The sequence below is a fragment of the Geotrypetes seraphini genome, chromosome 2, assembly GCF_902459505.1.
Source record: "Geotrypetes seraphini chromosome 2, aGeoSer1.1, whole genome shotgun sequence".
Classification (NCBI taxonomy): domain Eukaryota; kingdom Metazoa; phylum Chordata; class Amphibia; order Gymnophiona; family Dermophiidae; genus Geotrypetes; species Geotrypetes seraphini.
The window spans coordinates 499,225,349-499,245,529 of NC_047085.1; the positions used below are offsets into that span (position 1 = coordinate 499,225,349).

Below are 20,181 nucleotides of genomic sequence, written 5' to 3' on the forward strand. Positions count from 1 at the left end.
TCTTCTTCGGAATGAGGAAGTATCGGGAATAGAACCCCTGGCCCCACCGATGTTCGGGGACCGGCTCTACGGCCCGAATATCCAGCAACCGAGACAACTCCTGTTGCAAAGGAAGCAGGTGAGATGGGTGAAGTGACTGGTGGGAAGGGGGGCACCAAGGAGGAGGAGTCAGGAAGCGAAGGCGGTATCCATGTTGAATGATGCGCAAGACCCAGGTGTCTGTGGTTATATCTCGCCAGGTCTGGAGAAAAAACCGCAACTGACCTCCCACCGGAACAGCGGGAAGGGGAGGGTTGTCAAAAAGAGGGTTGGGGCTTCTGGCCCGCAGGTTGAGCGGGTTTAGGATAGTGACGGTCTCACGGGGCTCTGTTGGAGGATTGTTGCCGATAGGGCCGAAACTGCTTCTGCGGATATGGAGCAAACTGTCTGGCAGAAGAAAACGACTTCCGGGGATTGAACTGCCGTTGAGAGGGTAGCTGCTTCTTAAAGGGCTGTTTGGAGTGGTGTGCGGTATCTTCCTCCAGAGCATCCAGTGTGGTGCAATCCTCTTTAAGCCCCTCAATAAGATCCTTAACCTTGTCTCCAAACAAGCTGTCTCCGAGACAAGGAGCATCCGCCACCTTCGCATGAATGTTCACCCCCAGTTTAGAGCATTGCAACCATGCCAGTCTGCGGGTGGAAATACCTGTAGCCGCTCCCCGCATGGCGGTATCAAAGGCATTGTCAGCTGCCCGGATAAGGTTCTTGGAGCATTTTTTGAAGTTGGAGAGGATGGCATTAAAGCCTCCTGCGTGGGCACCGGTAAGGTCTCGACCAGTTTTCTCATATCCTCCATGTTAGAATAGAGGTATTGGGTGTAGAAGAACTGATGGATGGCAATTCGCCCAGACAGCATGGAGTTTTGGTAAGCTCGTTTACCCATGGAGTCCATGATGCGCATCTCGCGGACAGGTGGAGTAGATGCAAAGTCTTTGGAGGATTTGGATTTCCGCAAGGCAGAGCGGACCACCAGGGATTGGTGAGGGAGTTGAGTTTTGCCAAACCCCGCCACATCCTGAACCTTGTATTTATGTTCCAAACTGCGTTTCGTGACCCGGGACGAGTAGGGAGTGTTCCAGATTGCTTTCTGAGAATCAGCCAGAGTAGCATGAAGGGGCAAAGAGACCACTTCTTTTGGAATGTGAAGATACTTAAGGACCTGAAGTCTCTGTTCCCGGGGGTCCGGCTGGGCCGTGGTGGTCAATTGTAAAGAGGACGCCATCTTGGATAGGAAGCGTGGGTAGGAGGTGTCTTCCGGGGGTGATGCCCTATCCCGCTCAGATGGAGTGTCGTCATGAGCCAGAGAAGAGAGCAGGGGATCCGTTTGCAGATCAGGCGAGGGTGAGCGCGAGGAGGAAGCATAGTAGGATTCCAGTTCCGCCGCCATAGAAGAGGTAGTGGAGACAGAGTCAGAGAGATGGGCATCATGCTGGACCAGATGAGTTGAGGATGTAAGCTGAGTGCCCTGTTCAATAGGCTGAGCGGAGAGGAGCGGAGGAGATGCAGAAAGCAGTTGCTGTTGCTGAAAAAGCTGGAACTGCTGGAAAAGTTGAAAAAGTGCAGGCTGCAGCAGAGGCTGAGACTGGTGTGAGAGCTGGGGAGGATCCTGAGCTGGAGCAGCAGTAGCAGCAGCAGACAGTGTAGGAGGAGAGCCCGAGGAGGAGGAGGAACTAGAGGAAAGAAGGTGTTTAGATTTCCTTTTCAGTTTCCTGGGCGGGCTGGCTGAAGCAGAGTGCAGATGCCGGTCTGGGGAGGCAGAACGCTGGGCTGCAGGCTCTTTAGTCAAAGGAGCACGGTGCCGATGGCTGGAGTCAGTCGGTGCCAAGGGCGTGACCGAGAGGGAGCGATCCTGCCGGGATTGGCCAGTGGGAGCAGTCACTGGGCCAATAGGCAGTAGAGGAGCAAGGGAGCCAATAGGCATCGTCCTTGCATGTGATGTCGTCGGCCCCGACAAGGCACACGCAGGAGACGCTGGTGCCTGAGTTGGTTTGCGAATCACCAGCTTCGGCACCTTGGGAGGCGGTCCCTGCGGCTCCGATGCCCCTTGCTGGCAGGCGGAGGGGAGAGCGGAGGCCGCGTTAGGGAGCTCGAACTCCTTAAGTTTAAGCGCTCGGATTTTGAGCGAGCGCTTGTTTAATTTAGCGCAGTGAGCGCAAGAAGAAGTCCGGTGGTGGGGGCCCAGACATCGGATGCACGAGGCGTGCTGGTCAGTCGCCGACATCTTCGAAGCGCACGTGGAGCAGCGTTTGAAACCAGGTTTGGCTTTTTCTGACATGCTGAACCAGAGCGCTGCCAAGTCGAAATCGAGTAGTGAAATGTTGATTAATTAAAAGTTGAAGCGATATAAAAACGGCTGACACCGTTCAGACTACCGAGTCGGATAGATCGCGGAAACTTTTAAAACTGTGTTTGCCGGTTGGGGGTGTGCTTATATAGGGGCCAGGTGGGATACTTTAGGGCGGGAGGGCTGGCACATGCGCAAAGCTCTTTAGCTTTGCAGCTTTTAGACTGCCGGGTCGGCTCCGTCACGGGGACGTCACCTTCATGTGTGGCTGTAAGATCCCTGTCCAGGGAGAAGAGTAGTTGCTCGTGCTGGCAAAGATTTTAAGGAGGTACGGGGGGACGGGGAAGGGATGGATCGAGCACTGCCATGGGGGGGGGACGGTGAGGTGCCGGCATCCCCACCAGGACGGCACCCGGTGCAGTTCGCCCCCCCCCCCCTACTATGCCACTGTCTCCTGTATATTCAGACCTTTGCTCAGGTATTTTGAAGATATCACATGTTCTTCGGTGTTTTGTTACCTGTATTCACATTTTTTTTTCCTGACAGATCACCCTCCAACCCTGCTGCTGCACATGGCGGCTCTCCGTGTGAGGGAAATGCTAGGGATGTGCGGCCATGCTATTCCACCTGTATTACAGGTAGGTCCTATACAAGCCCATATCAGAGACTGGCTGCAGGTCTTTTTTGCATGTAAGATGCTGCAGCATCCTCCTTAATCAAGCATCTCTGCCGATCACTTGCCCCGAAGTCCTCAAGCCAGGGAAGCTTGATCCATGCTGGGACTTGTTGGAGATTCATTGGCTGATTTATGCATGCAGATAGCACATCATAAAATGTCTTGATATAATGCCACATGTCATGTTGTCCCTCTGTATAAAAGTGGTATAAGGGGGAGATCTGTAACTGCAGGCCGGCAGTCTGAGTTTAAGAGTGGAAACATGAAGGAGTAAAAAAAACATTCTTATTCTGGCGGGCTGCGTGGTTTGAGGTGGCATGGATTTAAGACTGTGTCAGACAAATCTGATCGAGATCAGGGGTAGAGAATGACACGGGAACACAGGAACTCAATTTCTCCGTCCTGTTCCTTCCGAGTTTTGTCGCTGTCCCTGCCCCATTCCTGTAAGCTCTGCCTTAACCGCGCAAGCCTTGAACACTTATGATTTTAAAGTGTTTGAGGCTTGTGCAGATGAGGACGTAGCTTGCAGAAATGGAGCAGGGACAGGAAAAGAACTTGCTGGGATGGGACAGGAAAAGAGCTTCTGCGGGGATGGGGAAAAATTTGTCCCCGTGTCATTCTTTATTTGGGAGAATAGTACAGAAAATTGAATAAATAAATAGTGTGAAAAGTTTCAGCCTCTTATAATCAAACAAGAGCTGGTATTGTGACATCATAATGCCTCATTCCACCAATGCCTAAGAGCCACTCATCAGTGATGTCATAATGACTTCATTGTCCATTATTTGGCTCACTTTTATTACATTTTGATTTCTAGAGTGGCGCAGTATAGAGAATGACACGGGAATAAATTTGTCCCCATCTCCGCAGGAACTCAATTTCCCTGTCCTGCCCCCACGAGTTTTGTCACTGTCCCTGCTTCATTCCTGTAAGCTCTACCTTAACTACACAATCTTCAAATACTTATGATTGTAAAGCGTTTGAGGCTTGTACAGATGAGGACGGAGCTTGCAGGAATGGGGCAGGGACAGGAAAAGAACTCGCAGGGATGGGACGTGAAAATGAGTTCCCAAGGGGATGGGGAAAATGTGTCCCCATGTCATTCTCTACTTGGGAGAACAGTATAGAAAATTGAATAAATAGTTTCAGCCTCTGATAACCAGACCAGAGCTGGTATTGTGACATCATAATGCCGCATTCCACCAATCCCTAAGAGCCAACCTCATCAGTGATGTCACAATGGCTTGATTGTCCTTTACTTGGCTCACTTTTACTACATTTTGATTTCTAGAGTGGTGCAGTGTAGAGAATGACACGGAGACAAATTTGTCCCTGTCCCCCAAAGGAACTCAATTTCCCTTTCCTATCCTCGCAAGTTTTGTCACTGTCCCTGCCCCTGCTCCATTCCTGTAAGCTCTACCTTAACCGCACAAGCTTCGAACACTTATGATTTTAAAGTGTTTGAGGCTTGTGCAGATGAGGACGGAGCTTAGGCATTGGTGGAATGAGGCATTATGACATCACAATCTGAGCTCTAGAATGTTGCTACTTAGGATTTTAAAGTGTTTGAGGCTTGTGCAGATGAGGACGGAGCTTGCAGGAATGGGGCAGGGAAAGGAAAAGAACTCGCAGGGACGGGACAAGACGGGAAAATGAGTTCCTGCGGGGACAGGGACAAATTAATCCCCGTGTCATTCTCTAATCAGGGATCTACACTGGGTGTGGTATACCTGGATTTCAGCACAGGAGTCTTATAAATAAACTGAGCAGCCTTCCAACACTTTCTAATCCGGATTAGAAAGTGTTGGAAGGACAGAAGATTGTGGTAGTGGCAGTATTGGCAGGAACAACTAAGAACATAACATAAGAACATAAGAATTACTGCTGCTGGGTCGACCAGTGGTCCGTCGTGCCCAGCAGTCCGCTCACGCAGCGGCCCTTTGGTCAAAGACCAGTGCTCTAAATGAGTCCAGCCTCACCTGCGTACGTTCCGGTTTAACAGGATCTTGTCCAACTTTGTCTTGAATCCCTGGAGGGTGTATCTTTTTCTGCCGCTGTGTACTGTTACAGCTTGGAAAAGAGAAGGCTGAGGGGAGATATGATTGAAGTCTACAAAATCCTGAGTGGAGTAGAACGAGTACAAGTGGATCGATTTTTCACTCCGTCAAAAATGACAAAGACTAGGGGACACTCGATGAAGTTACAGGGAAATACTTTGAAAACCAATAGAAGGAAATATTTTTTTCACTCAGCGTAATAGTTAAGCTCTGGAACATATTGCCAGAGGTTGTGGTAAGAGCGGATAGCGTAGCTGGTTTTAAGAAAGGTTTGGTCAAGTTCCTGGAGGAAAAGTCCATAGTCTGTTATTGAGAAAGACATGGGGGAAGCCACTGCTTGCCCTGGATCGGTAGCATGGAATGTTGCTATTCTCTGGGTTTTGGCCAGGTACTAGTGACCTGGATTTGCCACTGTGAGAATGGGCTACTGGGCTTGATGGACCATTCTTATGTTCTTATGTACTTTACTTTAAGGTGGTGATAGTGGTAGCAATTATACCACTACTAAGAATAGTAGTAATAGCTATAAAAGCAGCAGATGTGATAGCAAAAGAAATGAAAACATGATCAATTCTTCAAGAAGAGTTTCTAGTCAGGAAGACACGCCCTCTTTAAAATGAGTTTTTTCTGTTTTTTGATTTTTTGATTTTTTTTTTTAATCTTTATTGATTTTCAAGTAGTAACAGTGCAATACATATGAATCTGAACATATAACAAATCAAGAAAAGCACTTTGAACTTACAAATATTTGAAAGTAATCTTTTCCCCACACCCCTTTACTTAATCAATAATATAAATGCAAATATCCTTCCAATAACCCACTCTTATTTAAAATAATATCACATTCCCACCCCGGATGTGTAAGGAAATCAGACAAAAGTTAAAGAGAAATGACAACTATATCGAGGCAATAAAAGATGCCAATGGGCCCCTTTAAGTTCCATTCAGTTTTATTGAGTTATTTTTCAACTTTACCAAAACATAGAACATAAAATAACAAAGAAAATATCACGTCATATTCAAGTCCCAGAGTATTTGACAGGTAACAAAAATCAGACATTGGCTTCCAAGACGTGTTGATCTTGTTCTCTCTTTGTCTCTGACATCCAGAGCCTCCTAGCTTTTGGAGTGAATGGAGCGCTTGGTCTCCCTGCTCCACGACCTGCTTCTACAACGTGGAGCAGGTGGGGCTCAGGAAGAGATTTCGTTACTGTAACAGCACGCTAGCGGGTTCGCCAGAGTGCGAGGGGGAAGCGGTGCAGGAGGAGGTGTGCGACGCTTTGCTTTGTCCAGGTAAGAGAAGCAGAAAACATCGGAGGCCTTGAGTTTGGGGAACTTCTTAGAATTCGGGAAATGAAAGAGCAGGAAAGGGGCCAGGAAATTTAGTTACGACCTACCGGTTCTGCTCAGTCTGATGGTCCTGTCTTAGGATGTGAGGTTACTTCTCTAAAACTATATCTATGCGCAAACTAAAAAACCCTTGGTACTCCAAAGACTTATCATTATTAAAAACACAACTTCGCGCCTCAGAAAGGAAATGGCGTTCCTCCAAAACTCCATTTAATCTTCAACAATTCAATGACAATGCTTCTCTTTATAAAAGCAAAATTTCCCAGGCAAAAAAATCATATTATATCATATATATATTATATCAACAAAATTCAAAAAGCAAAAAATACTTCGGTCCTATTTAAAATTTTAAAATCCATCAACCCAGAAACAAAATCTAAAACCTCTAATCATAAATCAATTCTAACAGCACAGGAAATAGCAGACTATTTCTGTCAAAAGATTGTTACCATTAGACAAAACTTCGCCAGTAATACACCAGTCATACTTGCATCGGAGGACACAAACAACAGTATTCCAACAGCTAAATGCATTAACTTCAAAACACCAACCTTAGGAGAAATAGAAAGACATCTTAAAACAATTAATTTAAAAGGTTCTCCATTAGAAATTTCCACCTTCCTTGATTCCAAATCAATCGACATTCTGGTCCATTCTCTTATCATATCTAAAATTGATTATTGTAATTCTCTCTTTATTAACATAACTCAGAAAGAAAAAAAACGACTTCAGATTATCCAAAATACTGCAATAAAGTTAATCCATAAAGCGAAAAAATATGATCACGTCACTCCATTACTGATTAAATCACACCGGCTACCCATTTCCCACCGAATTACTTTCAAAATTATACTTTTGGTATATAAAACATTGACCTTCAATGAACCTCAATTTATCTCAAAAATGATGATTCCATATAACTCCGCACGATCCCTACGATCATCATTCTCAAACTTACTATCTATTCCCTCCCTAAAAATTATCGGCACTAGAAGAAATGACATATTTTCCGTTATGGCCCCTACATTATGGAACTCCCTACCAAACTATATAAGAAATGAAAAAGACCTATTATCGTTTAAAAAAATTTTTAAAACTTTTCTATTTCAAGATGCATTTGATACGTGACATAACACACTTAAATTTTTTACGTTTTATCACGACCATCAAACTTAACAACTCTCTCTGTCCCCTATTGTGCTTTCCCTTTTATGTAAATTTCAACAGATAAAGATATTGTAACTTTTCCCTCCTTTCCTGCCCATTCATGTCAGTCCCTATCCTAATTTATCTTAAAATTAATGGATTTATAATGGCCGTTTTTTTCTTTCTTTTGTTCCAACTGTTATACTGCTTTATATTGTTTGTCTTTTGTCTAATTTGTCTAAATTGTATGTGAAACCACCACCTAGTGGCTTTTAAACCTTAAATCGCTTAGATATTTTTATAAGCGATTCATCAAATGCTAATAAACTTGAAACTTGAAACTTCTAAGTCTTCTCGCTGTATGCTCCGACCGCCTCTTCCTGCACTAAAGTCAGGCCGCACCAATCAGGAGTTGCGTGTTATTTTTTATTTTTTATTGTTAACTGCATCGAGCTTCCTTTGGTTGAAAACCCGGTATATAAGGTTAAGTTTTAGTTTAGTTATCTTTTATCGTCTGTTGCCATTCTCATGTTTTCTTTCTTACATATGTCCTATTTCTATTCTTTTTCGTCCTTGCTGTCCTTCCGGTGCCCTCTCCTGCTCTATTTTATCTTCTTTAACTGTTTATCTTTTCCGCATTTTACTGCATCCCTGTACGGCCTTGTTTTTTCCCCCTCTCTTCCCCCTCTCTTCTCAGTGGAAGGTGGATGGACTCCCTGGATGCCTTGGTCCGAGTGCACAGCAGCCTGTGATTCTGGTGTTCAGACCCGCAACCGGACCTGTTCCAGCCCCAACCCATCTCATGGAGGACTGGACTGCAAAGGCCCGCTGATCCAAACCCGAGACTGTAACACTCATCCCTGCAAAGGTGAGCGAGAATCCTAAAATCCTTCATACTCGGGGCTGTAACGCACAACCCACCACTGACATCTGGGTTTCAAGGTTTTATTAAAATTTGATTTAATCGCTTATCTAATTTCTAAGCGAGTTTACAATATATATAAAAAAAGAGCATGAACATAATAAAAATGCCATTAACAATACCATTAATACTTACAAAAAAAAAAACAAATGACAAAGAAACATCAACTAATAATTGGCATATTAAAAAGGGATAAATGAGACAGACAAACGGGAGACAATAGGAAATAGGGTTAGAAATACAATTTGGATAGGAACGAAAGACAAATAAGGAAAAAAAAAAACAAAAGGAAAGGGCTCGTTGCTGCTTAGTTCCTTAAGGGAGTTAAAAAGGATACTGTAAAATTTAAATCTGATCGCTCACAGCCAAGCCAGTAATGTATCAGTGAGGATGCACTCATGAGAGGTGGGGGTGCAGGAAATCCATGCTTTTCCTTCCTCCCTGCCTTTACATCAGGTGTGTCAAAGTCCCTCCTCGAGGGCCGTAATCCAGTCGGGTTTTCAGGATTTCCCCAATATGAATATGCATGAGATCTATTAGCATACAATGAAAGCAGTGCATGCAAATAGATCTCAGGCATATTCATTGGGGAAATCCTGAAAACCCGACTGGATTGCGGCCCTTGAGGAGGGATTTTGACACCCCTGCTTTGGTGTCAAGTCAAAAGCGCACCGGGACAAAGGCGCGCCCAGACAATTGAGCGCAGCGCATGCCGCTGCGCCGCTCTAAATTACTGTTTTTAGCGCTCCGACGGGGGGGGCGCGGGGGGGAACCCCCCCCACACTTTACTTAATAGACATCGCGCCGTGTTGTGGGGGCGTTGTGGGGGGTTGTAACCCCCCACATTTTACTGAAAACTTCACTTTTTCCCAGTTTTTAGGGAAAAAGTTCAGTTTACAGTAAAATGTGGAGGGTTACAACCCCCCAAACCCCCCATAACGCCGGCGCGATGTCTATTAAGTAAACTGGGGGGGTTCCCCAACAAAACTCCCGTCGGAGCCCCTAAAAACTGTAATTTAGAGCGGCGCGGCGGCGTGCGCTGCGCTCAATTGTCGGCGCACGCTTTTGTCTTTCGCGCCGTTGTCTATGAAGGCAGATTTTTCAAGTAGTTTGGCTCTATCTACCTCACTATATAAGAATCCATGACGAGCACCAAAACCATTTTTTAATTTTGTGCTTCCAGAATCTGGAGCTTCCTTCCCTGTTTTATATCCCTTCTTTGGCTATCTCTACCCTTCTCCTCTACTGCCTGCCAACTCCAGACTCCGTCCCTGCTATCTTGCTGCACAGGATGCCTGGAACAGACTGCCTGAGTCAGTACGTCAAGCTCCATCTTCTGGCAGTTTTCAAATCTAGGCTAAAAGCCCACTTTTTTCGAGGCTGCTTTTAACTCTTAACTCCCACCCCATGTCTGTTTTATCATTCTCTCTGCGAGAAATTCCCTAGCCCTTATTTATCCTGTTTGTTTTAATTAGATTATAAGCTCTATTGAGCAGGGATTGTCTCCCTACATGTTTAATGTACAGGGCTGCATACGTCTAGCACAGGCATGGGCAACTCCAGTCCTCGAGGGCCGGAATCCAATCGGGTTTTCAGGATTTCTTTCATTGGGGAAATCCTGAAAACCCGACTGGATTCCGGCCCTCGAGGACCGGAGTTGCCCATGTCTGGTCTATAAGCACTATAGAATGGAACTGAACCACCTCACCTTCAGGAAAAGATTAAAAGTCATACTTGTTTGATAAATTTCTCGCTGCACAGTAACTCTGCCTAACCTCCAATCCTTGCCCTCTTGCCCATTTACATGTCCTGTAATACAAAGGTAAACCTGTAACCGTCCCTTCCCTACAACTGTACTCAATACGCCTCTATGATATTATATCTCCTCTTCCCCCGGCCTCTTTGGCCCCCGTAGCAACAATTCTGTCCTGCACTCTCTGGGTAGCTTCTTGCAACCATGAAACCTTCCTCTACCTTCCCCGTGTCCCTGCATGGACCTCTTACCTTGTAAATTGCCTTGAACCTGTGCTGGATAAGTGCGATTCAGAAATTCTGATTAGATTAGAATTAAGTACTAGTAGTACACTTCTCCCTCCGTCTTCGCGGTTTCAGCATTCGCGGTTTCGATTATTCACAGTTTTTAGCTTGCTGGCTCCTCCCCCCAAATTACATCAGCTTGCATAGAGAAATTGCTGATTCCAAGCGTTTACAGAGAAAATCGCTGATTCCCAGCACTTTCTTCAAGTTTCAAGTTTATTAAAGTTTTGATTTGAACGCAATATCAAGTAATTTCAATGCGTATAACAATAATAATTTGGGGGGACAAATAAAAACCATTTAAAACAATAAACGTACAATCTTATCCATAATTATTTAAAAATACATAAAGAATACAAGGATAAGCTACATTTGATTAAAAATTTAAAAAACCCTGTGTTTTGCCTGTTCTTCAGGAACAGGCCGGGTCTCCCACCATGTGATTCGCGGTTTCACCATATTCACGAAGGTTTTTAATAGAAAACAGTGAATAACATATGAAAAAGTTATTCGCGGTTTTTCAGTATTTGCGGTTCTGTTAATCCCCTATCACAGTGAATACGGAGGGAGAAGAGTAGTAGTAACTCACATCGCCTAGTCACTGCAGTGACGGACTGGGGGCAATACACCAGTGTATACCTTGCGGTTCTAGGCGGACTACAAAAGGAAGAGATTCCAGTCATTTCCAGAAGATGACAGGGAAGCTATTGGTTGGAACATTTGGAGTGAGGATGTGGGGTCTTTGTCATTGAGGCCGCATCGGACTAACTGTTAATCGCTTTTTGCAGAACTGTGTCCCGAGGACATGATCTTCCAGACGGCGGAGGAGTGCCGCAGCGGTCGAGGGGCCTGCCCTCGGCTCTGCTTGGACCGAGCCGCCAGTGTGGAGTGCGCTGCTACGTGTTACGACGGCTGCTACTGCCCCGAGGGGCTTTTCCTGCAGAACAGCAGCTGCGTACCGCCAAACCAGTGCTTGTGTTACTATCAGGGTGAGCTCTACGAGCCGGGGGACACCACTGCGCTGGACGCCTGCAATAACTGGTAAGTGTTCAATAATCCTGTGCTGGGAGGCAGATCCGCACTGGAGAAGTCACACTGGGAGCTTCTGAATTCTCAGCTCTCAGCACAGCAGTGTCTGGGACTCAGTGGCATAGTAGGTGACGGGATAATCGTGCGCCAGACGCCAGCGCGTCGACAATCCAGCGCCAACAATTCGGCGCAAGACAGGGGAAAAATAATTTTTAAAGAGCTCCGAAGGGGGCTTTGGGGTGGCAACCCCGCCACTTTATTGGTTAGTGTTTGCGCTGACGTTGCGGGGGGGTTGTGGGGGGTGAAACCCCCCCACATTATAGAGAAAACAGAACTTTTCCCGAAAAAAATCAGAAAAGTTCCATTTTTGCTATAATGGAGGTTTCTAACCCCCCGAACTCCCCTCCAACAGCAGCGCGAACACTAACCAATAAAGTGGGGGGGGGGGGGTTGCCACCCCAACCCCCCCGTCGGAGCTCTTTAAAAATTACTTTTTCCCCCGCGCGCTTCTGTCTTGCGCCGAATTGTCGGCGCTGGATTGTCAGCGCGCTGGCATCTTGCGCTTCACTGATTATGAACCGGCGTAGTAAGGGGATGCGGGGGGTGGGGTGGGGTGGGGGGTGTCCGCCACAGGCGTGATCATGATCGGGGCGCTAGCACCCTTCCTCCTCTCCGCTCCCCCCACTTCCCACTCCCCACTCCTCCCCCTGTGCGTGCATGCCCCCTCCCTTTCCCCTTCCATTTTTAATTTCAGCACGAGTAGCCACCGATTTGCTTCCTGCGTCAGCTTCAGCGCTCTCTCTGACATCACTTCTGGGACCCGTGCCTAGAAAGTGATGTCAGAGAGAGTGCCGAAGCCGGCGCAGGCAGCAAGTTGGAGGCTGCTTGCGCCGAAGTTAAAAAGGTACAGGGAAGGGGTGCGTGCGTGACGGGGGAGGGCGGGAGAGGGGCATCACCACCCTGGGTGATGTTCACCCTCGCTACGCCACTGCTGGGACTTATTACAGGTATATTTAAGGTGCTTAGATAAGATTAGCCTTACTGGGTCATACCAACGGTCCATCAAGCCCAGTAGCCCGTTCTCATGGTGGCCAATCCAGGTCCCTAGTTGAGTAGCAACATTCCAGCATCTCCAAGAATAGCAAGATTCTGGAACCCCAGTGAGAGCAACATTCCAGAGCTGAGATTGTGATGTCATAATGCCTCATTCCACAGTACCTCAGAGCCAACCTCATCAGTGATGTTACAATGGCTTTATTGTCCTATACTTGGCACAGCCATACTGGGTCAGACCAATAGTCCATGAAGCCCAGTAGCCCGTTGTCACGGTGGCCAATCCAGGACCCTAGTACCTGGCCAAAACCCAAGGAGTAGCAACATTTCAGCATCTCAAAGAATAGCAAGATTCCGGAACCCCAATAAGAGCAACATTCCAGAGCTGAGATTGTGATGTCATAATGCCTCATTCCACAGTGCCTCAGAGCCAACCTCATCAGTGATGTTAGCCACTACCGCCTCCTTCGGTTATAGCGCACGGTAATTTTGTGCGTGCGCTAAAAACCCTAGCGCACCTTCGTAAAAGGAGCCCTAAGACTCGTGGATAGGAAGCAAAAAAAAACAAACAAACCTCTAGATGGAAGACAGTTTTGAGTATTATAGCGTCATCCATTTATACGTGCTCATTGCCATCCTGACTGTGTGGTGTTGGATTTGGTTTGCGGAGGTTTTTTGGTCTTCTGTTTTGGCGTCAAGTCACTTTACCCTCCGTTGCCTCGCTTTGACGGTAGCCACAGGAAGATAGTATCAAATCCCATCCCCCCCCTTCTTTCTTCCACAAAGGACTGATAATCTCCCTCCCTCCTACCCCCCCAGACTTCTGCCATAGGTTCTACGGGTGGCCCCTCTTTACGTGAAGAGATGAGAAGATACGAGGAGTTTCAGATTTAATTGATTTTGGATTATAATAGGTGAATTGATTATTGACGCTATTTTCCTGAGCTGTCCAGCTCCAGTGAACTAAGGCCCTCTTTTACTAAGGTGCGCTAATCGATTTAGCGCGCGCCAAACGCTAACGCAAGCGTGTTAGTCTATGGACCCATTAGCGATTAGCGCACGCTAATCGGTTATCACACCTTAGTAAAAGAGAGGGTAAGTTCTTTCCTATGTGAAGCACATAACTTTGGTTTCTTGGCGCCATACACTGAATCCAGGCCTTATTGCTCATATATGACTAAAATAGTGCCCTATGCTAGGCGGTTCCTTATAGAATTATCTCCATTAAGGATAATTTTTTTTTTTTTCCAATTCTTTTTTATTTTCAAATCTTACAATAAGTGTAACAATAAATACAACATTTTTCCTTCGATACCACACTTAATATTCTATTAATATCTATTTCAGAATTAATCCCCCCTCCCACCTAAACAGTCACAATGACCGACATATATAATTTCTATAATGACCCTCAATTCAATATATCTAAATTTATTATCCTATCAAACCTCCCCCCTCACGGATGTGCATGTTTAGAGGGGAAAACAATGATTAGACGTTACAGTATTTTGCTAATGGCTCCCAAATCTTCTGAAATGTCTTAAAATTCCCTTTCTGAACGGCTAATGTTCTTTCCATTTTATACATATGACACAATGAATTCCACCAAAACCTATAGTTAAGCCTCTTCCAATTCTTCCAATTGCCTTAAGTAAAATGAACTGTTTGAAATTTGCTGACCCCCCTTCCCCCTTTGGGTAAAAGAACACTATTGGTTCGTTGCGTTTTGTTTTGATGGCAGCTCTCTTTGCTGTTCCTTAGATGTTGCCCCTCCCCCTCCCCAAGGCAACTGGCCCTGCCAAATGAAATTATTTGAGAAACTGGAGAAGACAACTTGATATAAGCATGGGGTGCTGCCATTAGCGTAGTACCCCTGTGACGAAGTGGTGGTCTTGACCCCGAAGCTTATAGCTGAGCAGGGGTTCTCAAGCCAGCCCTCAGGACACACCTAGCCAGTCGGGTTTTCAGGATTTCTCTAATGAATATGCATGGAGCTAGATTTGCATGCACTGCCTTCATTATGTGCAAATGCAGCTCATGCATATTCATTAGGGATATCCTGAGAACCCGACTGGCTAGGTGTGTCCCAAGAAGTGGCTCAGTCTCGCGAGGCTGCCGCTGGAGGTCTTGGTGGCCATTTTCAGTGCCGAGAGAGCACGGGCAGGAGTGAGTGAAAATCGCTGCTGCCCCAATGCCCTGTTGGACCACCAGGAAAGCACGGTAGGCCTGGGACTAGGAGGGGGATAGACTATGCCTCTTTGGGGTGGGATAAAGAGGGAAGGAGGAGTGCGCTGACAGCGAGGAAATTGCTGGTGGGGGGGCTGATGGCAGGGGAACCATCAGTTCCAGGTAGAAAAGAAGGGATGCAACTAGGTGGATAGACTTGAAAATAAACTGAGAAACTCCACCCCCCCCTCATATTTTGGGCAAAAATCTTGGTTTATATTTGAGTATATACGGTATATGTTGTAATATTTTATTTTAATAGTTGGGTTTCAAGAAAAGGTGGTTTATTACACAGGGGAATAAATATCTCTCAGTATTATTATATTCTGAAGAGAGTCTGACTAGCTTTTTTTTTTTTTCCTTTAGACTAGAAGGAACTGAGTTATTCTCTTTTCTTGCCATTTCAGTACCTGCATTTCTGGAGAGATGGTATGTGGGACCGAGCCCTGTCCAGGTAACTCACAGTTTAATATTTTTGTGAAGATCTGATTCTTGTCAGTAGTCAGGAGGGAGATGCCCCTGAGGTGTGGCCGCCTGGCTTCCGCAGCCATGGTGCAAGCAAGACTGTAGCAGGCCTGGCTGTGGCAGAGTTTAGTATTACAGGAGTGACACTGCCACAGGGACAATTGTCCTCTTTTGTTACATTAATTTTGTTAGGCCAGGGGTAGGCAATTCCACAATAGCATTAATAAAACCACTAGGCCAGGGGTAGGCGATTCCGGTCCTCGAGAGCCGGAGCCAGGTCAGGTTTTCAGGATATCCACAATAAATTTGCATGAGATAGATTTGCATCTCAAGGAGGCAGTGCATGCAAATCCATCTCGTACATATTCATGGTGGAGATCCTGAAAACCTGACCTGGCTCCGGCTCTCGAGGACCGGAATTGCCTATCCCTGGGTTAGGCCATCATGTCTAAGCTGTCCCTGGCTTTCTCTATTCTACCTTCTCTCTATCTCCTTTTTGTTTGTGAGCTAAAAGTACACGTTCACACTTCAGCTGTTACCATTCTTGTCCTCTTTCTGAGAACCATGGAAGATTTGAGCAGAAAAGGACCATTTGGCCCACCGGTCCTCCTTGGGAGGTCTTATTGATCTGCGGTCTTTTCCCTCCCTCTGCCACTCAGGGTTACCAGATTTTCTGTTTGGAAAATCCGGACTCCTTAGACCCGCCCCCCCAGGCCCGCCCAGTTCCACCAAAACCCCGCCCCTGATGCCTGCTCTGGTCAGGCAGCAGGGCATCCGCTCATGCACATATGCAGCGCGATGACATCACACGCTTTGCCCTCCTGCCCGACGGCGATTCTGAGGGAGGCTTTCCAAAACCCGGACAAAGTGCTGGGTTTTTGAAAAGCCGTCCGGATCCCCGGACGTGTCCTCAAAAGGAGGAAGTGTCCGGTGAAATCCGGACGGTCTGGTAACCCTACCCTCGGCGCCCCTTTTTGTCTATCCCGCACCTGCTTGAATTCTGCCACTCTTTCAGCTTCTTTAACTTCTACTTTTTTTTTTTTTTTTGAAGAATCATTTTTATTAAATTTTTTGGTTATAAAATACAAATCACCACCGACAACCACTGACAATAAAATACAGAAACAATCGGGTCTGACGTGTCATTCCTTCACGAAGACCCACAGAAACCTAGCCCATCCCACTGAACCCCCCCCTCCCCGCCTCCCCCCAGCCTCCCCCCCCCTCAGCACTCCAGTGTCAAAAGTTCAATAAAGAACTGCGAGCTCTAGGGGACAATCCCTTCCAAATTGGAGCCCAAATTCTCCTAAATTTCCTCCAAGGCCCAGGACCACCCCTCCGAACATCCAGGTATTCAAATTTCAAAAGAGTAAACAGTTCATTCCCCCACATAGTAAGGGTTGGCACTTCAGCTTGGCGCCACAAGAAAAGAATACACTTCCGGGCCAACAAAGAGGCCTTTTGTAATAACAGATTGCCCCCTCTGGACAGTAATTTCTACTTTTTTTTGTTTGAAATAATTTTTATTGAGCAGAAAAGACTGAGCAACCACAATAATGCAATAGGGAACATGAAGCATACAGGGCAAAGAAACAGGAAAACAAACGTGGAACCCCCAGCCCAAAGGGAGGAGGTACAAACCCCACAGTACCCCAGTGAGCACAAGCCCAGAAGACAGCTGTAGCATAAATCCCCAACAAGAACAGTAGAGACAATAGAAGCTGGTCAGTACCTTTCAGTAGTTTTCAACATAAAGAAAAAGACAACATCCCCCAAAATCCCAGCAACCAGACAGCACATCCATACCAACAGCCAAGCCACAAACAACCACGCATACACGGAACCCACAAATACCCCCCCCCCCTCTGTCTACGGAAGTAAATAGGCGCTAACCAGAAACAATCATAAAGAGCCAACCTCCAACAAGGTGGCATCCCAAAGAGAACGATATATGCGGCGAGACGCAGACAGCAGCCCCTGACAACTGCGGAGCTTCCATCTGGCCACCTCAGCCAGGGAGCGCTTCCATCCCAGCACTTCAGGTGCGCCAGCATCTATCCACAGGCGAAGCACCCCACGCTTGGCAACCAACAGCGCAGTGTACAAGAAACGCCAGTGTTCCAATCCCAAGCCCTGATCAAGCACCTCCCCCTCACAGCCCAACACAATAAGTAAATAAGACCATTTAAAGGGCACTTCCACTATGCGGGCCAGGAAATCCAGCACCCCGGTCCAATAAGTGCCCAATACCGGACATTGTATAAACATATGCACAAGGGTGCCACGCATATGCTTGCATTTAACACAGACATCCGAGTCCCAAAGACCCGCTCTTACTCCTCGGTCCCTGGTGAAATAAGTGCGATGTAGCAATAACTTCTACTTTTAATTTGTTCCAGGTGTTCCCTATTCCCCAAGTGATTACTCGTTGATTACTGCAATTCTTTATTAATAAATATCACCCAAAAAGAAAAGAGGCGTCTCCAGATAGTGCAAAATACTGCCATTAAACTGATACATAACCGAAAAAAATACGATCACGTTACACCCACTTTTGATCGAATCTCATTGGCTCCCTGTCAGTCATCGCATTACCTTTAAAATCTTACTTTTAGCCTTTCAAACTCTATCTTCAAATGAACCTCAATTCATTAATAAACTACTTATTCCGCATAGGATATCTCGTTCCTTTAGGTCCATTAGCCAAAAACTTTTAGCAGTTCCCTCACTGAAAATTATTGGAACCCGTCGTCATTACATTTTTTCTGTAATGGCTCCACAATTGTGGAATGCCCTACCCCAGTATCTTAGAGATGAAAATGACTTAAACCATTTTAAAGGCAATCTGAAGAGCTTTTTTTTTAAAGCCAACCTCATCAGTGATGTCACAGTGGCTTGATTGTCCTATATTGGGCTCACTTTTTGATTTCTAGAGTGGCGCAGTGGTTAAAGCTACAGCCTCAGCACCCTGAGGTTGTGGGTTCAAACCCACGTTGCTCCTTGTGACCCTGGGGCAAGTCACTTAATCCCCCCCATTGCCCCAGGTACATTAGATAGATTGTGAGCCCACCAGGAGAGATAGGGGAAAACGCTTGAATGGCTGAATAAAATCATGTGAACCGCATAGTACCAGGTAGAGCTTTGGATTCTTGCCCAGAAATAGCTAAGAAAAAATTTAAATTGAATCAAGTTGGGCAGACTGGATGGACCATTTGGATCTGTATCTGCCGTCATCTACTATGTTAGTATAGAAAATTGGAAATAACAAGTCTGAAAAGCTTCAGCCTCTGAGAACCAGAGCTGATATGTGACATCATAACGCCTCATTCCACCAATGCCTAAGAGCCAACCTCATCAGTGATGTCACAATGGCTTGATTGTCCTAGATTTGGTTCACTTTTGCTGCATTTTAATTTCTAGAGTGGAGCAGTGGTTAAAGCTACAGCCTCAGCACCCTGAGGTTGTGGGTTCAAACCCATGCTACTCCTTGTGACCTCGGGCAAGTCACTTAATCCCCCCATTGCCCCAGGTACATTAGATAGATTGTAAGCCCACCAGGACAGACAAGGAAAAATGCTTGAGTACCTGAATAAATTCATGTAAAACCATTCTGAATTACCGTAATATTGTTTACTTGGGCGCACCAAAGAAAGTTATGAGAAAACTGAGAATAGTATAGAATACGGCTGTTCGCCTGATATTTGGGCTGAAGAAAAGCGATCATATCAGCCCCTATTATCGACTATTACACTGGTTGCCAGTGGAAGCACGAGTAAGGTTCAAATTCGCATGTTTTTGTTTCAAGTTGGTTTGGGGATTGGCCCCTACCTACCTGTTGTCTCATTCATGCTATATAATCCCGAGAGGGAAACCAGGAATTGTAACTTATTTGCATACCTGAAGATTTTAGGCTGTAAAGTTAGGTCTTTTTTGGACAGGATGCTAGCATTTCAAGCAAGTAAATAACAGCCCTGGTTGGGATACTATATTAGCGGAGCCATGTTATCTTACGGCGCCTTCCAAAAAGAAATTAAGACAGTATTATTTGATAAATTTATCTCTTAATTCAATGTTTTTATTCTTAATACTAGTCTTTAAGCCCGTTACATTAACGGGTGCTAGAACATATGTGTGTGTGTCTGTCTTTTTTTCTCTCTCTCTCCTTAGCCGCTTTCTTTCTTTCTGCCTTTCTTTTTCCTTGGCTGTCCATCACCACCCCTTGCCTGCTCCCCCTGTCCATTTTCCCTTCCTTTTACCTCCACTGTGTCCACCACCACCCCTTCACTGCTCTCCTTATGCAGCAGCAGCCCTTCTCCCTTTGTTTTACCTCCCCCCTGTCCAGCAGCACCTCTTTCCTTCTCCCCCTGTCCAACATTAGTCCTCCGTTCCTTTTTCTTCACCTCCCCTGTACATCAGCATCTCTTTCCTTCTCCCCCTGTCCAGCAGTAGGCATCCCTTCCTTTTTTATCCTCCCTCCTCCTTCTTATCCCTATGATACTCTTACCTTGCTCTGCCCCTGATCAGAGGTTCCCGACAGCTGCCCAGTTGCACCCATTGGAAAAGTTCCCACTGCCGCATCACGCACCCCTCCTGACGCGGCTCCCGCTGTCCTTTCTGTCTGTCTCTGTCCCTGGCCCCCTTTGCCTGTCTGTCTTTCTGTGTATCTCCCTGACCCTGTGTCTTTCTTCTTTCCTTTCTGTCTCCCTTCCTCCCTCTGTCTGTCTGTCCAAAGCAGCATTCCATCCCCCTCCCCCCACACCAGTTCCCTGTGCACCTGCCCCTGTGTCTTTCTTATTTTCTTTGTGTTTCCCTTCCTCTCTCTGTCTGTCCAAAGCAGCATTCCATCCCCCTCCATTTCCCTCCCCCCACACCAGTTCCCTGTGCACCTGCCCCTGTG

The 20,181-nt window shown here is 46.2% G+C and overlaps 1 protein-coding gene across 1 annotated transcript in view; it reads left to right on the plus strand.

The window, feature by feature from the left end:
• LOC117354948 (SCO-spondin-like) overlaps positions 1–20,181 on the plus strand; it is a 441,431-nt gene that overhangs the window by 245,458 nt on the left and 175,792 nt on the right. Inside the window, 5 exon segments of the mRNA XM_033932909.1 lie at positions 2,870–2,961; positions 6,167–6,349; positions 8,250–8,420; positions 11,300–11,552; positions 15,227–15,273. Coding sequence (XP_033788800.1) covers positions 2,870–2,961; positions 6,167–6,349; positions 8,250–8,420; positions 11,300–11,552; positions 15,227–15,273 — 746 coding nt within the window.